Raw genomic sequence first — 13,304 nt, 5'->3', positions numbered from 1 at the left:
AAATATATACATTTTGTATTACATATACCTTTAAAAAGAGTGTCGGAAAACTTATTGATATAAGCTCTGAGAGAGGCGAATAGATGCTTATATAAGATTTCGCTTTGAGGGGAATTCAACAGCCGTAGATAAGGCTTTATGGCAATACCGTTCGCAGAATCAAAGTGCTCCGTATACAAACACACACGATCCACTATGATTAAGCCGACTTCTGTCGATAACCAACCGGCAGCTAGCGCACTATACTCGGAAGTATTTTCCTTATCTGAAATTCAGAACATTTACAGACAACATTCTTTTTTTAGTTTGCATTGTTAACATTTGGCGAAACAATACCTTTATTAATTGACAGCATATTTTCTCTGTTGACAGTGTTATTCTTGTCAGGCAGAGTAGGAGGTTCTTTCGAAAAATCTGGTGGACTCATCCGAGCAGGGAGCGTTCTTGCTTTCATAGGTTTATTCTTAATAATACAATCAGGCGCTGAATTCTTAGATTCAGACAGTAATTTTTTCTTTCCAATGTATTTGAAATGATCAACGCATAATCTATACAATTGAATTAACATATAGGAATACTCTATCTAATCATAATATATTTACAAATTATCAAATGGTGTGAATACTAACTCGAGTGTGCTGAAAAACGAATGTAATTGATTGACATTACAATTCCTCCACCAATTAATCAACTGTTCGTCGTCTAGGTACTTCAATACAAACAGGAAACAAAACAACACATCTTTCACTTCATCTTTCGACAATACACCAAACCTAAACAGACATTTATACAATAGTACAAACAAAAATCAAGTGCACGAAGAGATGAAAACATACATATGTATTAGAAACAAACATAAAAACAATGCAATATGAGGTATGTAAGTTAGTTACAACTACCACCGGCATTTTTTTATGCGACAGAAATATTAGCTTACCTGTTGACAGCATCTGTCACATCTTTAGTATCGATAGACTTTACTGTGGCGGCGTCAAAATTAGGAGAATTGTTAAAACCATCTCCGGACATTGTCGATACATCAGATTCCAACGACATGTTTGAATTACCATTCATATTACCTAGAACGTGCAATAAATATGAATCAAATCTAAATAGTTCCATGGAAGATTTACACAAAACTGTACTAACCATTCCCGTAAGTACCGGTGAGTGGAACAAAAAACGTAGAATCTTTGAAATGCATCGAATTCCGAACTGGACTACACTGGTCAAAATGTAATGTAAGCCGATTCCTTTTGGGCGTACAAATATTATTAGTCAACGAGCTGTCTTTGGGAGTATTAGGCACTCCTGGAATGGTTTCGTTGTGTATATCCGGATTCGATTTTTTACATCCGATATTTTCAGTGGGCTGTTCCTTGACGGTCAAACGATGTGTGATGTCTGAAGTATTAAATCAATTAACACATATGCACATATGTACACGTTTGGTTTTAAATGAGGAATAAAAAGTCTTACCACACACAATCGGCAGCCACGGAACATACAGCAAAGCAATTCTTCCCCGAGACGCTTTTGATTTGTACCTATCGTCTAATTCGTGCTTCGCCAATAGATCACGCAGCGTCAAAAGTGCCAATTTACGCTTTTGGGGAGCTTCGTTCAATGCTGAATGTACATGCTTCAGCAGCAAACCGGCCATAAAATGATTTTGAAGAAATTCTTCGCTCAGACTCATATTGTCCATTTCTGAAAATTTATTTTTTAACAATGTGGAATCTTTCTATAATAAAAGTTAAAACATATGTTTAGTTAAAATTTTATATTAATATAATACCATTGCACCAATTTTTGGACGACAATTGATTGTGTTGAAGCGGTAAGTTGAAAGCTACGTAATGTTCGTGGTAACAAATGACTTGTAAAAAGACAAATTTAAAGTCGAACAAAGCTTTTGGATCTCCTTGTTTAAACTTGTTGATGTAATTTTTAATTTGTTTGAAAACAAAGCCTCTATCCATAAAATTTAAGCATTTCTGAAATAATACAACGAACATTCAAAATAAGCAGCACTCATTATTTATGTATATAGTAAATATTTTACTTGAAAATATACAAACTTTAAGGAATAAGGCAAGATTTTTATTTATACTGTGAGTTTGGACTGGTTGTTGGAGTATGTACGATGGCTCCAATGCTTCGACCAATTTCTCTATGTGGTTATAAAAGTATTCAGGAAACCTTTCTGTTCTACATAGCTGAAATAAATAATCATTTTTTATAATACATAATAAACAAATACGTATACATTAAAAAACAAAAGTAATCATACTTTAATACGACCAGTGTTGATTAAATATTGACCCATACTTTTTGAAATGATTTCGAAAAAAAATGTCGAATGTTGCATGAATTTGTGGCCTAAGAGAAAATCTTGTTGAGCCACTTCGACAAACGAATGGAGCGGAGCCATCAGATGTTCATGAATGCCGTTTCCAACACACATAAAGACATACTAAAACCAAAAAATCAATTAAAACATCAATACATTATTATTCAAACAAACAATCAAACGCAAAACTGAATTAAAACCTTGATATAACTCTCTAAAAGATCTTTCCGTCCTGTATCATATATCATATGGACGAGATGAACCATCAGTCGTACAACTTGAGTACCAATATCAGACGTACCGTGAACCATCGCCTATTGAAAATATATGATTAATTCAATGAAATTAAAAAAAAATATATATATTATCACACAGTATAAAAATGAAATACACCAACCAAAACTTCAAAGAGTTGGTTGAAGATGGTTGGAAGATATTGAATCAACGTCGTCAATTGGATTGCGTGAGCTGCTTTCAATATCTTACAAGTTTCAGTCTCCGGCGGCATAGAGCCTATTTGAGGCTGTACTAATTTTTCAGCGTGGCAAAACAAATTATGCAGATGTGGATCACGCGTGAGCACGGTAGAATCGAGAATCAACGTACAGTGGAACAGCGGTTTTTCACCATCAATCCACACCGTTTCAGGACCAGCATTCTGTAATCAATTACATCGAATTTAATACGATGTAAATGAAACTCTGTTGAAGTAATGAAAATGAATCTTACTCCTTTTCCTAATCCCAATGGCTGTATTGACAGATAGCCTGAAGCAAGATGCGTAGCAACAGGTAGGTGAACGATTTCATCCACTAATTTTCCATTTTTGGTGAGTAGAGGAACCCATGAATATCTAAATACATAAATTATGAAAGTAAGTTATAATGTAATAAAATAGTCAAATATAGCATGATGAGAAATAGTTATCTTAAAAATTAATACTTTCTATAATTGTCTTATTACAATGAGCTACAAAAAATCAAGCTTTTTAGTTACCTAATTTAGTTACCGGAGTGGAGACTAATCAATCTTTAAGTAAGTTTGACCCACTGAATTCGAATATGACAATGATTTTTGTTGGATTTTTCTCGTTTATGAGATTTTTTTTGGATTTAACGGTCTTAACCCTTTGCCCGCGTCACCAAATTTAGCGAACATGCCCTGTGCGCGGCTGCTTTTTTGCGGATTTTGTTATCGCGTTTTCGACCATAAATATAGGTTGTAATATTTTTTTGAATTTTACAACCTATATTTATTTTTTTGACTACTGCCATCTATTGAATTTGGTAAAGTATACATTAAGTAATATTTTCAACCAAGTTATAAAATTTTAACACAATAGACGGCTCTTATACAGGTTGGAACTTCCAAGACATCTATGCGTGTCTCGCACGCTGAGGGCATGTTCGCTAGGACATGTATAGTAGTCGTACGCGGTGGAAAGGTTAAATTCGAAATCTAGTATAGCTGTGCCAAAAGTGAGTATTGGAATCAATAGTCAAATGTTTGTCCAATTGATTGTGATTGCTTTGAAATACTCATATGTAACAATCTAGCGAATCACTAAATTTACAATAATTGGTTTTTTATCTCAACATTTTAAACTAATTCGGCGGTAAATAACAAAGTATCTCGAAAAAAAAAGTGTAAAAAAAAGATAATATACGATAATTAATTATAAGTATTTTAAAGCAATAAAATATCACAATCAATGGGAAAAACATCCGACTATTGATTCCAATACTCACTTTTGGCATAATGATACTAGATTTTGAGTTAAAGACAGCAAAAGCCAAAAAACTATATTTTACTTAAACGCTCACATCTCATAAATGGGAGCAAACCAACAACTATCAATGCAATATTCGAATTCAGTGGGTCAAATATAGTAACGATTGATAAGTATTTACTCTGTCAAACATTTTTAGTACTAAGCCCGCTTTAAAGGTCAAGGAATTTGACCCTTAAAGCCCTCAACATGAGGCCACCACCCCCCCAACGAATACAGTCTAAGAGACCCTTTCGTCGGAGAACGAGACGGTTGTTCATGAATATCGCACAAGAACAACGGCACATCACTGTTCTATTAAAAAAAACCACACTGTACATAACCAAGTACAAAATAAACAACAACGCATGAACACATAAAGCGCGCAAGCGTTAGGAAACAATACCTGAAATGTGCCGTGCGAATACACGCACACTTCAAGTAAAACGTTTTTAGTTGCATTTGTATGTACATATGTATGTGGTTCCCGGAAAAATGCACTGAATAGTTAGCGCAGTTTCGAGGAGTCCTGATTTACAAAGGCTCTCAAAAAGAACTTACGCAATAGGATTCCACAAAAAAAGTTTAGCACCCTCGGATAACATACAAACACCTATATTAATAATAAATAAATACGCTATTTAGTGAAATTCCATTACGTTAGTTCTCCTTGAGCATCTCTCGAGTGCATTTTTTTGGTCACCGTATGTATGTATGTATATAGTGGTAAAAAATATTAGTGAATTACCCCACGCATGTTTCAATTCCGGATTCCTGCTTTTTAGATATATCACACGAGACATGATAGAACGTAAACAAAAGATGATGAGTACTCGTCAGCATTACGGGGAGTCGTATTTTGATCTCTTCAAACCATATGGGATTGGTGCTGTGATGAACGACAGAGCAGGTTCGTTTGTTGACCATTCCGTCGATTCCGTAAATGAGCTGAAATGGAACAGAAAAATGTCAAAAATACAAAGACTCATTCGCAACGAATTCAGTTCAAACAAAATGAGACAAACATTCAACGAGGTCGCTCCTTGAGAGTCGCTATCTCTGATTTCTACGTTACAGGCGATGTTTCGTGCTCTAGCGTATACTTTTTGCGAGTCGAAATTTAGCATTATGGGATACACGTATAGATGGTTTACGTATGCACTGTGTGGATGCTCTAATGATGTGTTTATTGATGCCAATTCAAGTGAACACGGTGCCGACGGTGGTACGGGGAACGGTTTAACCGGTGCCCAGCCACTCGTTAAGCTATCTGTAATTTTGTACATTAAATGATATCACAATGAAATATATTGGAATTTTGAAGGTTTTCATCATTTGAAGAACTCATCTACATACATATATCAACTTATGAACACACAATGAGAACTAACGAAGCTCAAATCTATATATGTACATCCAAATGTATTCATCTTTACATATAAATATACCATTAACCCTTTGGTTGCCGAGGCATTTAGAAGATCCCTGTCCGAGATTTTCAAACAGATCTTTGATTATCTCTAGCATTACACCTGTCAAGGTATTTCTGTACGAACCAAAACTACGAATGTATATAAAAATAATATCTATCGCGCTCTCTTTCTTAGAAGGTAGTCAAAGGGAGAAAGCCAAATGTGACCTTTTTATTATGAATGTATAGTTCAACTCCTGACGCATTTGGCTGTTTTGGGTTAAGCTGATAACAACGATATATTGTCATTTGGCAGCCAAAGGGTTAAATGTATGTAATATGTACATATTTGCAATTTACAATTCTATACAATAAATTTTTAAAGCAATTTAGCGAAACTTCCTGTAGATTGTGGTCAATTCACATCCTTTATTAAAAGATAAGAATATATCTAGGAAAAAAAATTAATGACTGATAGCGAACATACTGCTCGGTTGTTCTGTGCATAATTGAATGCCGATTTTAATCCATCCAGGAATCGAAGTCAATTTTGACATTTTATCCGGTTTGCGATATTCCGATAAGACTTTGAGAAGGTCTTCGTCAGACATTCGCCCCGGTTCTTGGCGATATATTGCCGGAAAATCAGGCCCGGTATCGAGTTCATTTGTGTACAATCTGAAACATAAGTCAAAAATTAGAATTACACAGTTGTAATAGAATAATATACCCATTTTATTATTCAGTTAGAATAAATAAAAACCTAAATAGAGGCTTAGCAGCCCAAGCGAAAGGCATTTTGTATGTGCCGAGTCTATTCACATAGGATCTAACTGATTTGTGCACTTTGAGACCGAGTCGAGGATCTTTCGCAGCTTTGACGTACGGCTCAGTAACTTGATGGATACTTCCTTGTAGAATTTTATCTATCCTTATCACTAAGAAAATGTCAGGGTGTGGATTGTTTATTGATAATATTGCCTGAAATTTATCAATCATTTTATATAAACGTCATAATATAAAAACGTAATAGTGATTATTAAAATACAGACTTGTTTTTTAGTTTTAAACCATTCGGTTGGAAGGGTTTTTAAATTTAATTTGGGTTCTATTTCGGAATCACCGTAAGATAGGCCGATGTTTGTTTCTCCGATCAGAATGTCCTTAACGGCGTTGTGATTCAAATCAAAATAAAAATTTTCCGTCAATTTCTTTCCATTGCGAGCGTCGAACAATGCCAAATAAGTGTAATAAGGTTCAACTTGGCATAATAACTCTTTTTCGCCGTCGATTGGCGCTTGCAGTCGAAACTTGATGCTTTCACATTTTAAAAGGATTCTTTGGCCAAATTGTTCTCTGTAAATTAAATTAGATTTGATTATATTGTAATAATAAAATCCTCACTGCTGATTTGTAAATGAAATATTGACTTGAAAGGTTCTAGCTGAGGTTCGGGCGAAGATGGTGCATTACTCGGAATTGTAAACAAGTGATTTCGAATGTAGCTCCGAGAGAGTGCGATAGATGTGTCGGTTTCTTTGGCGTAGCTTATCAATTGAGGGTTCATACTATGCTCTAGTCCTTTAAGCGTACCGAAGATAGGAGATGGAGCAATACAAGAGTCTGAAATATATTATAAATGATGAGTTTAATGAATAAATTAATCGACTAACAGATAATATTGGGAACGAACCTTTATGATCATCTTTAACTAAAGAATCGTCTGGTTTATTGTGCTGTAAAATGTTCAGAAATACCGACATCCATTCTTCCAATTCAGACTCGGTTTCGGTAGCAAATGAATATCCCTTTGTTCCGGTGTCCATTCGAAATTCAAAACAATTACGACATCGTTTCGGATTCTAAACAAAAATATATATAAAATTAGTCAATATATGAACATAGTTTTACTCAATAATATAAATATTTTTTGTACAACGTGTATAAGAGCAAACTTATGAGAAAAAACAACAGTAAACTGTTGCTGTTATTGCTTATTGTATAATAGATTGTGTAAGTTTGCTTTTATGTTGTACAAAAAAAACATTCACGAAATTGATCATTCAAAAACATACTCGAAAAACTTCAGAGCAACAGTCCATAATAATAGAAAGCTTGGCGTCTTCTTTCTTTTCATCTTTATGGATGTCTAAAACGTATGTGCCGTCTGATTCTTGTCTAAGATAGCAATATCGCTTTTTAAACGACTTGGATGCTAGGTTCACAAAAATCCTATCGGATCCGATTTCGGGACCTTTGAGTAGATAGCCCTGTTTGGTGATGCAACCGGTTTTTGCATTCTGACTACTATCCAGCTCGTCGGTATCAATATCAATTTCGTACACGTCTTCCTTCAAGGCGAGTAAACTGGGAGATCTGAAACATACGAAAAATCAATCAGATTTCATTACACACAATTAACACAATCTACAGTAGTAGCACTCCTACCTCGGCAAGTCCAAACAGGAACCGGAATAAGCGCTGTATTTATAATGTACGAGATTCCAACTAGAAGCGTATGTAAGTAAAGCTTGTCTGGTTAGTAAAGGGCAAGTGGTAGCTACTCGAGCATCAGGAACTGTTGTATTCACTGTTCGCCATCTTCTCGGCAGTACAACGCACTATTAAAAAATAAAATAAATAAGTATTGAACCTTAAAACATGACTGAGTATTAAAGTGTGATGTATGTATATATTTCATACCGATACATCATCATGGGGGTATAGTAGAATTTCCCTAAGTGGGTCATTTTGCAGTATCGTTTTCTTATCAGTGACGAATTTTTCAAAATCCATAGGATCTATATTAAGGCAGTTATTAATAGACGTCTGAAATGAAACATAAATATGATTTTGTTAAATTTATACATTAAAAATGACTGTCCATCATAAAACATTTCAATGAGATTGTCATATTTTAATATTTGATTTACATATATAGACAAATACATTTATCATAATCAAAACAACAACGTAAACAATAGTAACAAATAACAGAATACATAGTAGGGAATGTCTTGCATCCACTGCCAGCACCAATATATGTATAAGAACCAGGTGTAAATACAAAACATCCTTGCGTAGTCCAAATGGAGGAGATAAGATCAAAATTCCACTCATACATCACATACAATTGTAAAAGTAATGATGAGCGCAGGCTACCAGACAGAAAGGTTAAAATAATCTCCAATAACCTATGCTCACTGAGGTGGAAAATATCACATTCAGTCTCGGCAGCAACGATTTCATTGAGCGGTCGGATAGCTCTTGGAATAGGAGCCATCCGATAAAGCACTGTGGAGGCAGGAGGTAGAACCATCAAATGATGATGTCTACCACGCACATAATTATAAGGGGCATAAAATTCCAACTGTTCCGGCAACAATGGACATTACGTATTACCACGTAGTAGCTGGAGAACAAAACGAATTAAAGAGAAGTTTCTCTGAAGTTCAAGGGAATTATACCCAAGCATGCCCAAAAGGAAAGGAGTATGGTAGAGATATGTGTAATACCCATACTCTTTCCTATATTGGAAACGAACGCTTTTGCACTTTCTCAATCATCAGAGAGGAATTTGCTTCATGCGGATTCCCCACAATCGCATTATATTCTAGCTTACTTCTGTATGCCTGAATGCCTTGCACCTACAGCCAGTTCCAATTAATAAGAACCAACTGCAAACACAAAACATCTCTGTGAGGCCGAAATGGAAGAGAGTAAATCAAAATTCCACTCATAAATCAAAATCAATCATGAAAGCAATGATGAGCGCAGACTACCAGACAAATAGGTTAGAATAATATCCGAAAATTTACGCTCACTAAGGTGGAAAATATCACATCCAGGCACAGCAGTAACGATTTCATTAAGAAGTCGAATTGCTCTTGAAATAGGAGCTAGCTATTCGAAAAAGAACTGTACGAGCAGGAGGTAGAACCATTAAATGATGATGTCTACCACGCACATAATTATTAGGGACATAAAGTCCCAACTGTTCCAGCAACAGCGGGCATGACGTATTACCACGTAGTAGCTGGAGAACAAAACGTTCTTTTTCGAATGGCTCCTATTCCAAGAGCTATTCGACTTCTCAATGAAATCGTTGCTGCTGTCCCTGAATGTGATATTTTCCACCTTGGGGAGCGTAGATTATCGGATATTATTTTAACATATTTATCTGGTAACCTGCGCTCATCATTACTTTCTTAATTTGAATGTGATGAATGAGTGGAATCTTAATCTACTCTTTTCCATTTGGGCCTCGCTGTGATTTTATTTTTATTTATATTTTGTTTTATTTTATTTTACTTTTTCTTTCTCCTTTGTATATTTTTATATACTATTTTAATTTTGTTCAGTGTAAACAAAGAATGGGATTTATGGATTTTATTTTTAGTTTTTACACTTTTCTTATTTTTTTTCTCTCTGAATGATGTATTATTTTCCTTTTGTTACTTTTTTTTTTATTATTATTTTATTTTACCATGTTTTCCGGTTTTTGCTTTTTTCCTTTATTTACAGTTTACTTGTTTTTATATCTTTTTCAAATGTAGGCCATTGTGGCGCATTAGGTTCTTCCTGTAATGCCACAATGGTCCAAAACTATTAAATAAATAAATAAATAAATAAATGAGAAGTTTCTCCGAAGTTCAAGGGAATTATACCCAAGCATGCCTAAAAGGAAAGGAGTAGGGTAGAGATAGGGGTAATACCCATACTCTTTCCTATATACATATAGGAAACAAAGAAATGCTTTTGCACTTTCTCAATCAATAAAGAGTAATTTGCTTCATGCGGATTCCATTCTACAAATATGTATTTCTTTACCATTTGCATTAACAGATAGTAGATAGTTGGCATCGCTCAATCCAAGATAGTTATTATTCTTCGAATTCAACTATTTGCACAATATTTTATCTATGTATATATGTATGTACAGCTGTATACGTATAAGATTAAATGTGTATGTGTACATATGATCAGAATGCGAGGGATTGTAAATGATGCTTGCGGATTTGTTTATTATGAACATCAGGCCTGCCACAAGGCAAGTGCCCCATATACGGTTAAATGCCAGGTAGTACCAGAGAGATGTAATAAGAATAGAGGGACCCTTACGATTAAATAATTGTTCTCAATATTATGCGGTACGTCTCTATAAATACGCTACAACGCACGGAATACAATTGGATCAATTTACTTATAAAAATGTATCCCATGTTGTTTATTGTGTGTTTTTGAATGCATTGTGCAATTTTTACCGATGCTTGCCCATCTTGCGAGTAATATAAACAAACAGAGAAGTTCTTATCGGACATACATCGACGTCGACCAAGCATCAAATACGACTGATGCTAAAATTATTTAGGATTGTCTGTGGACAATCGTCTCACTTGACAACAATATGACGCCTAAAGCCACTTCTATTAATATAAAATTTGTCTGGTCTAAACACACCTTTACAAAACTTGAAATCCACGGCGGTAGTTATCTAGGGTTTGTTTGGATTATTACACTTGCTTTCTATTGGATTTCTAAATAATTCTAGTTGGAAATATTGGCGAAATTTTCAGCGTGGCGGGCTTTCAACATAAAAGACGTCACCACTCAAAAGGTTAAACAAAACAACTACAAGGAAAATGTTTTGTAATCTCATAACGTGTAAAAATGTTATTATTGCTTTTCTTGGAAAGCTCAATCTTTTTAAAATTAACATTGGACGACGTGAGTAAACACAATTTCTATTTCATTGGCTATACTATTTCTGATGATCTTTAAATATATGTATATTGAACATATGAAGCAGCTTCATGAGGATATGCAGGTTGGATTTAATGATATTATAAATCTACATATTCCGGATTGGGTGATTGATCCATTTATTGTGAATGCAATTGAGCTTGACATCGAATTGCAAGAATGTCTGATAGATCTGCAAAGTAATATGAATGCACAAGTCAGATTTAAACAACATAAAGATCAGCACTGAAATAGCGAGTATATTTCCACAGCTTTGAGAGAAGGCAAATTTATATTTTCCCATTAGCTTACTATGCACGCTTTCAAAAATTCTGGAAAAAATAATCTACACTCGTTTACTTAAAGTCGTAAATAAGAAATTAATAAATGAACAATTTGGATTTCGCACTGGACATTCCACGACCCAACAACTAACAAGACTAACTGAACACGTGACGAAGAACTTTAATATGAAGAGAAGTACCGGAATGGTATGTCTCGACATAGAAAAGGCCTTCGACACGGTTTGGCACGATGGACTCATTCATAAGCTACTTATTAACAAAATACCAAACTACCTAATTCTCAACATCAAATCGTACTTAACTCGTAGAAAGCTAGTGGTTAGCGTAAATAATGAATTATCGTCTCCAAAAATAATCGCACCTGGCGTTCCGCAAGGGAGCTTGCTTGGCCCACTCTTGTTCTCCATATATATAAATGACATACCTATTCCAAAAAACTGTCACATAGCCCTATATGCAGATGATACAGCTTGCTTCACAAGTAGCAAAAAACCAGACACTATTCTTAAAAATCTCGAATTTGCAATTAAAACAATGACTGAACACTTCACTAAGTGGAAAATTCAAATTAATCAAACCAAAACAGACGCCATATTCTTTAGTGTTAGAAAACATAAGCCAAGTTCAGATCTGAAAATCCCCTCTGGAGAAAGTCTGAAATGGCAGTCAGTAATAAAATATTTAGGAGTAACGTTTGATAAAAGAATGAGATGGGCACCTCACATTGAGGCAGCGAAATGCAAGGCGATGCGGGGTATATCCTCAATATATCCAATATTTAATCGCCATAGTTCTTTATCAACGCTAAATAAAATAAAATTATATCGCGCGCTCATATTACCATTATTAACCTATGCTTCACCTGTATGGAATAACGCCTCGAATACTAACCTTTCCAAGCTCCAAGTAATACAAAATAAATCCCTAAAAATAATTTATAATACACCCATATATACTAACCTGAAAAAACTGCATGTCATATATAATATTCCGTTTGTTACAGACATTACTAACAAACTAACCAGTAGATTCTATGACAGAATCACTAATAACCATACTAACACACTTGTGAAGTCTCGGTGATTACAACAAAATGTCTATACCCTTCAGGTATAAACACAGATTACCTAAACACAATCTGCTTTAGGTCATCGACTTTAGAGAGTCTTTAATTAATATTATGTATTAGATGTATTATGAACATTTATAAGGATTGTAAATAGGTTTTTGAGCTCTTTTTCCTATTATGCTTTAGATTAACATTAGAATAATATAATACTGTGATTACTAACCAAATTAAGTTAAATTGTAAAATAGAAAATGATCAGTAGATCAGTAGCTATTAAAATAGATATAATATGTATTGTGAACATAATTTCGTAATAATAAAAAGCATTTAAAAATCAAAAAAAAAAAAATTATATTTCACTGCATTTCCCACGTCTTATCAGGTCGAATCTGGATTTAGTCGAGTTATGCATCTCCTCTGAAAAGCCCGCAACCGTCTTGATGTTGTAATAAAAAGGGGTGATCTCCGTATGTCACTAACAACATTTGAGCCAGATATACATACATATAGTCAGCAGTATGGCTCTGAGAGATTACTGGGTTCGATCCCGTGCTAATCTTTAATACTGCTGGTTAGACTTGGATATTTGAGACTTCAAGTCGATCGTTTCTTATCAGAGTTAGAAAATTTATCTGATTTTCATTGTTGAAATGGTT

General features: G+C 34.5%; 1 protein-coding gene across 1 annotated transcript in view; it reads right to left on the bottom strand.

The window, feature by feature from the left end:
* The window catches only part of Ziz (dedicator of cytokinesis protein Ziz), a 42,592-nt gene that overhangs the window by 28,139 nt on the left and 1,149 nt on the right, over positions 1 to 13,304 (bottom strand). Inside the window, exons 2-23 of the mRNA XM_077429941.1 lie at positions 8,236 to 8,361; positions 7,981 to 8,153; positions 7,608 to 7,908; positions 7,226 to 7,394; positions 6,963 to 7,155; positions 6,585 to 6,888; positions 6,296 to 6,513; positions 6,020 to 6,210; positions 5,147 to 5,391; positions 4,870 to 5,069; positions 3,083 to 3,206; positions 2,751 to 3,011; positions 2,554 to 2,667; positions 2,294 to 2,476; positions 2,082 to 2,219; positions 1,799 to 1,997; positions 1,480 to 1,710; positions 1,150 to 1,404; positions 938 to 1,079; positions 630 to 773; positions 337 to 548; positions 29 to 265 (exon numbers count right to left, since the gene is read on the bottom strand). Of these exons, the coding sequence (XP_077286067.1) occupies positions 29 to 265; positions 337 to 548; positions 630 to 773; positions 938 to 1,079; positions 1,150 to 1,404; positions 1,480 to 1,710; positions 1,799 to 1,997; positions 2,082 to 2,219; positions 2,294 to 2,476; positions 2,554 to 2,667; positions 2,751 to 3,011; positions 3,083 to 3,206; positions 4,870 to 5,069; positions 5,147 to 5,391; positions 6,020 to 6,210; positions 6,296 to 6,513; positions 6,585 to 6,888; positions 6,963 to 7,155; positions 7,226 to 7,394; positions 7,608 to 7,908; positions 7,981 to 8,153; positions 8,236 to 8,361 (4,360 nt within the window). The remainder of the gene's footprint in view (positions 1 to 28; positions 266 to 336; positions 549 to 629; positions 774 to 937; positions 1,080 to 1,149; positions 1,405 to 1,479; positions 1,711 to 1,798; positions 1,998 to 2,081; positions 2,220 to 2,293; positions 2,477 to 2,553; positions 2,668 to 2,750; positions 3,012 to 3,082; positions 3,207 to 4,869; positions 5,070 to 5,146; positions 5,392 to 6,019; positions 6,211 to 6,295; positions 6,514 to 6,584; positions 6,889 to 6,962; positions 7,156 to 7,225; positions 7,395 to 7,607; positions 7,909 to 7,980; positions 8,154 to 8,235; positions 8,362 to 13,304) is intronic.

This window comes from Arctopsyche grandis, chromosome 4, assembly GCF_051622035.1.
Source record: "Arctopsyche grandis isolate Sample6627 chromosome 4, ASM5162203v2, whole genome shotgun sequence".
Taxonomy (NCBI): domain Eukaryota; kingdom Metazoa; phylum Arthropoda; class Insecta; order Trichoptera; family Hydropsychidae; genus Arctopsyche; species Arctopsyche grandis.
The sequence above is the reverse complement of the archived record's forward strand: the minus strand, read 5'-3'. Positions and strand labels throughout refer to the sequence as shown.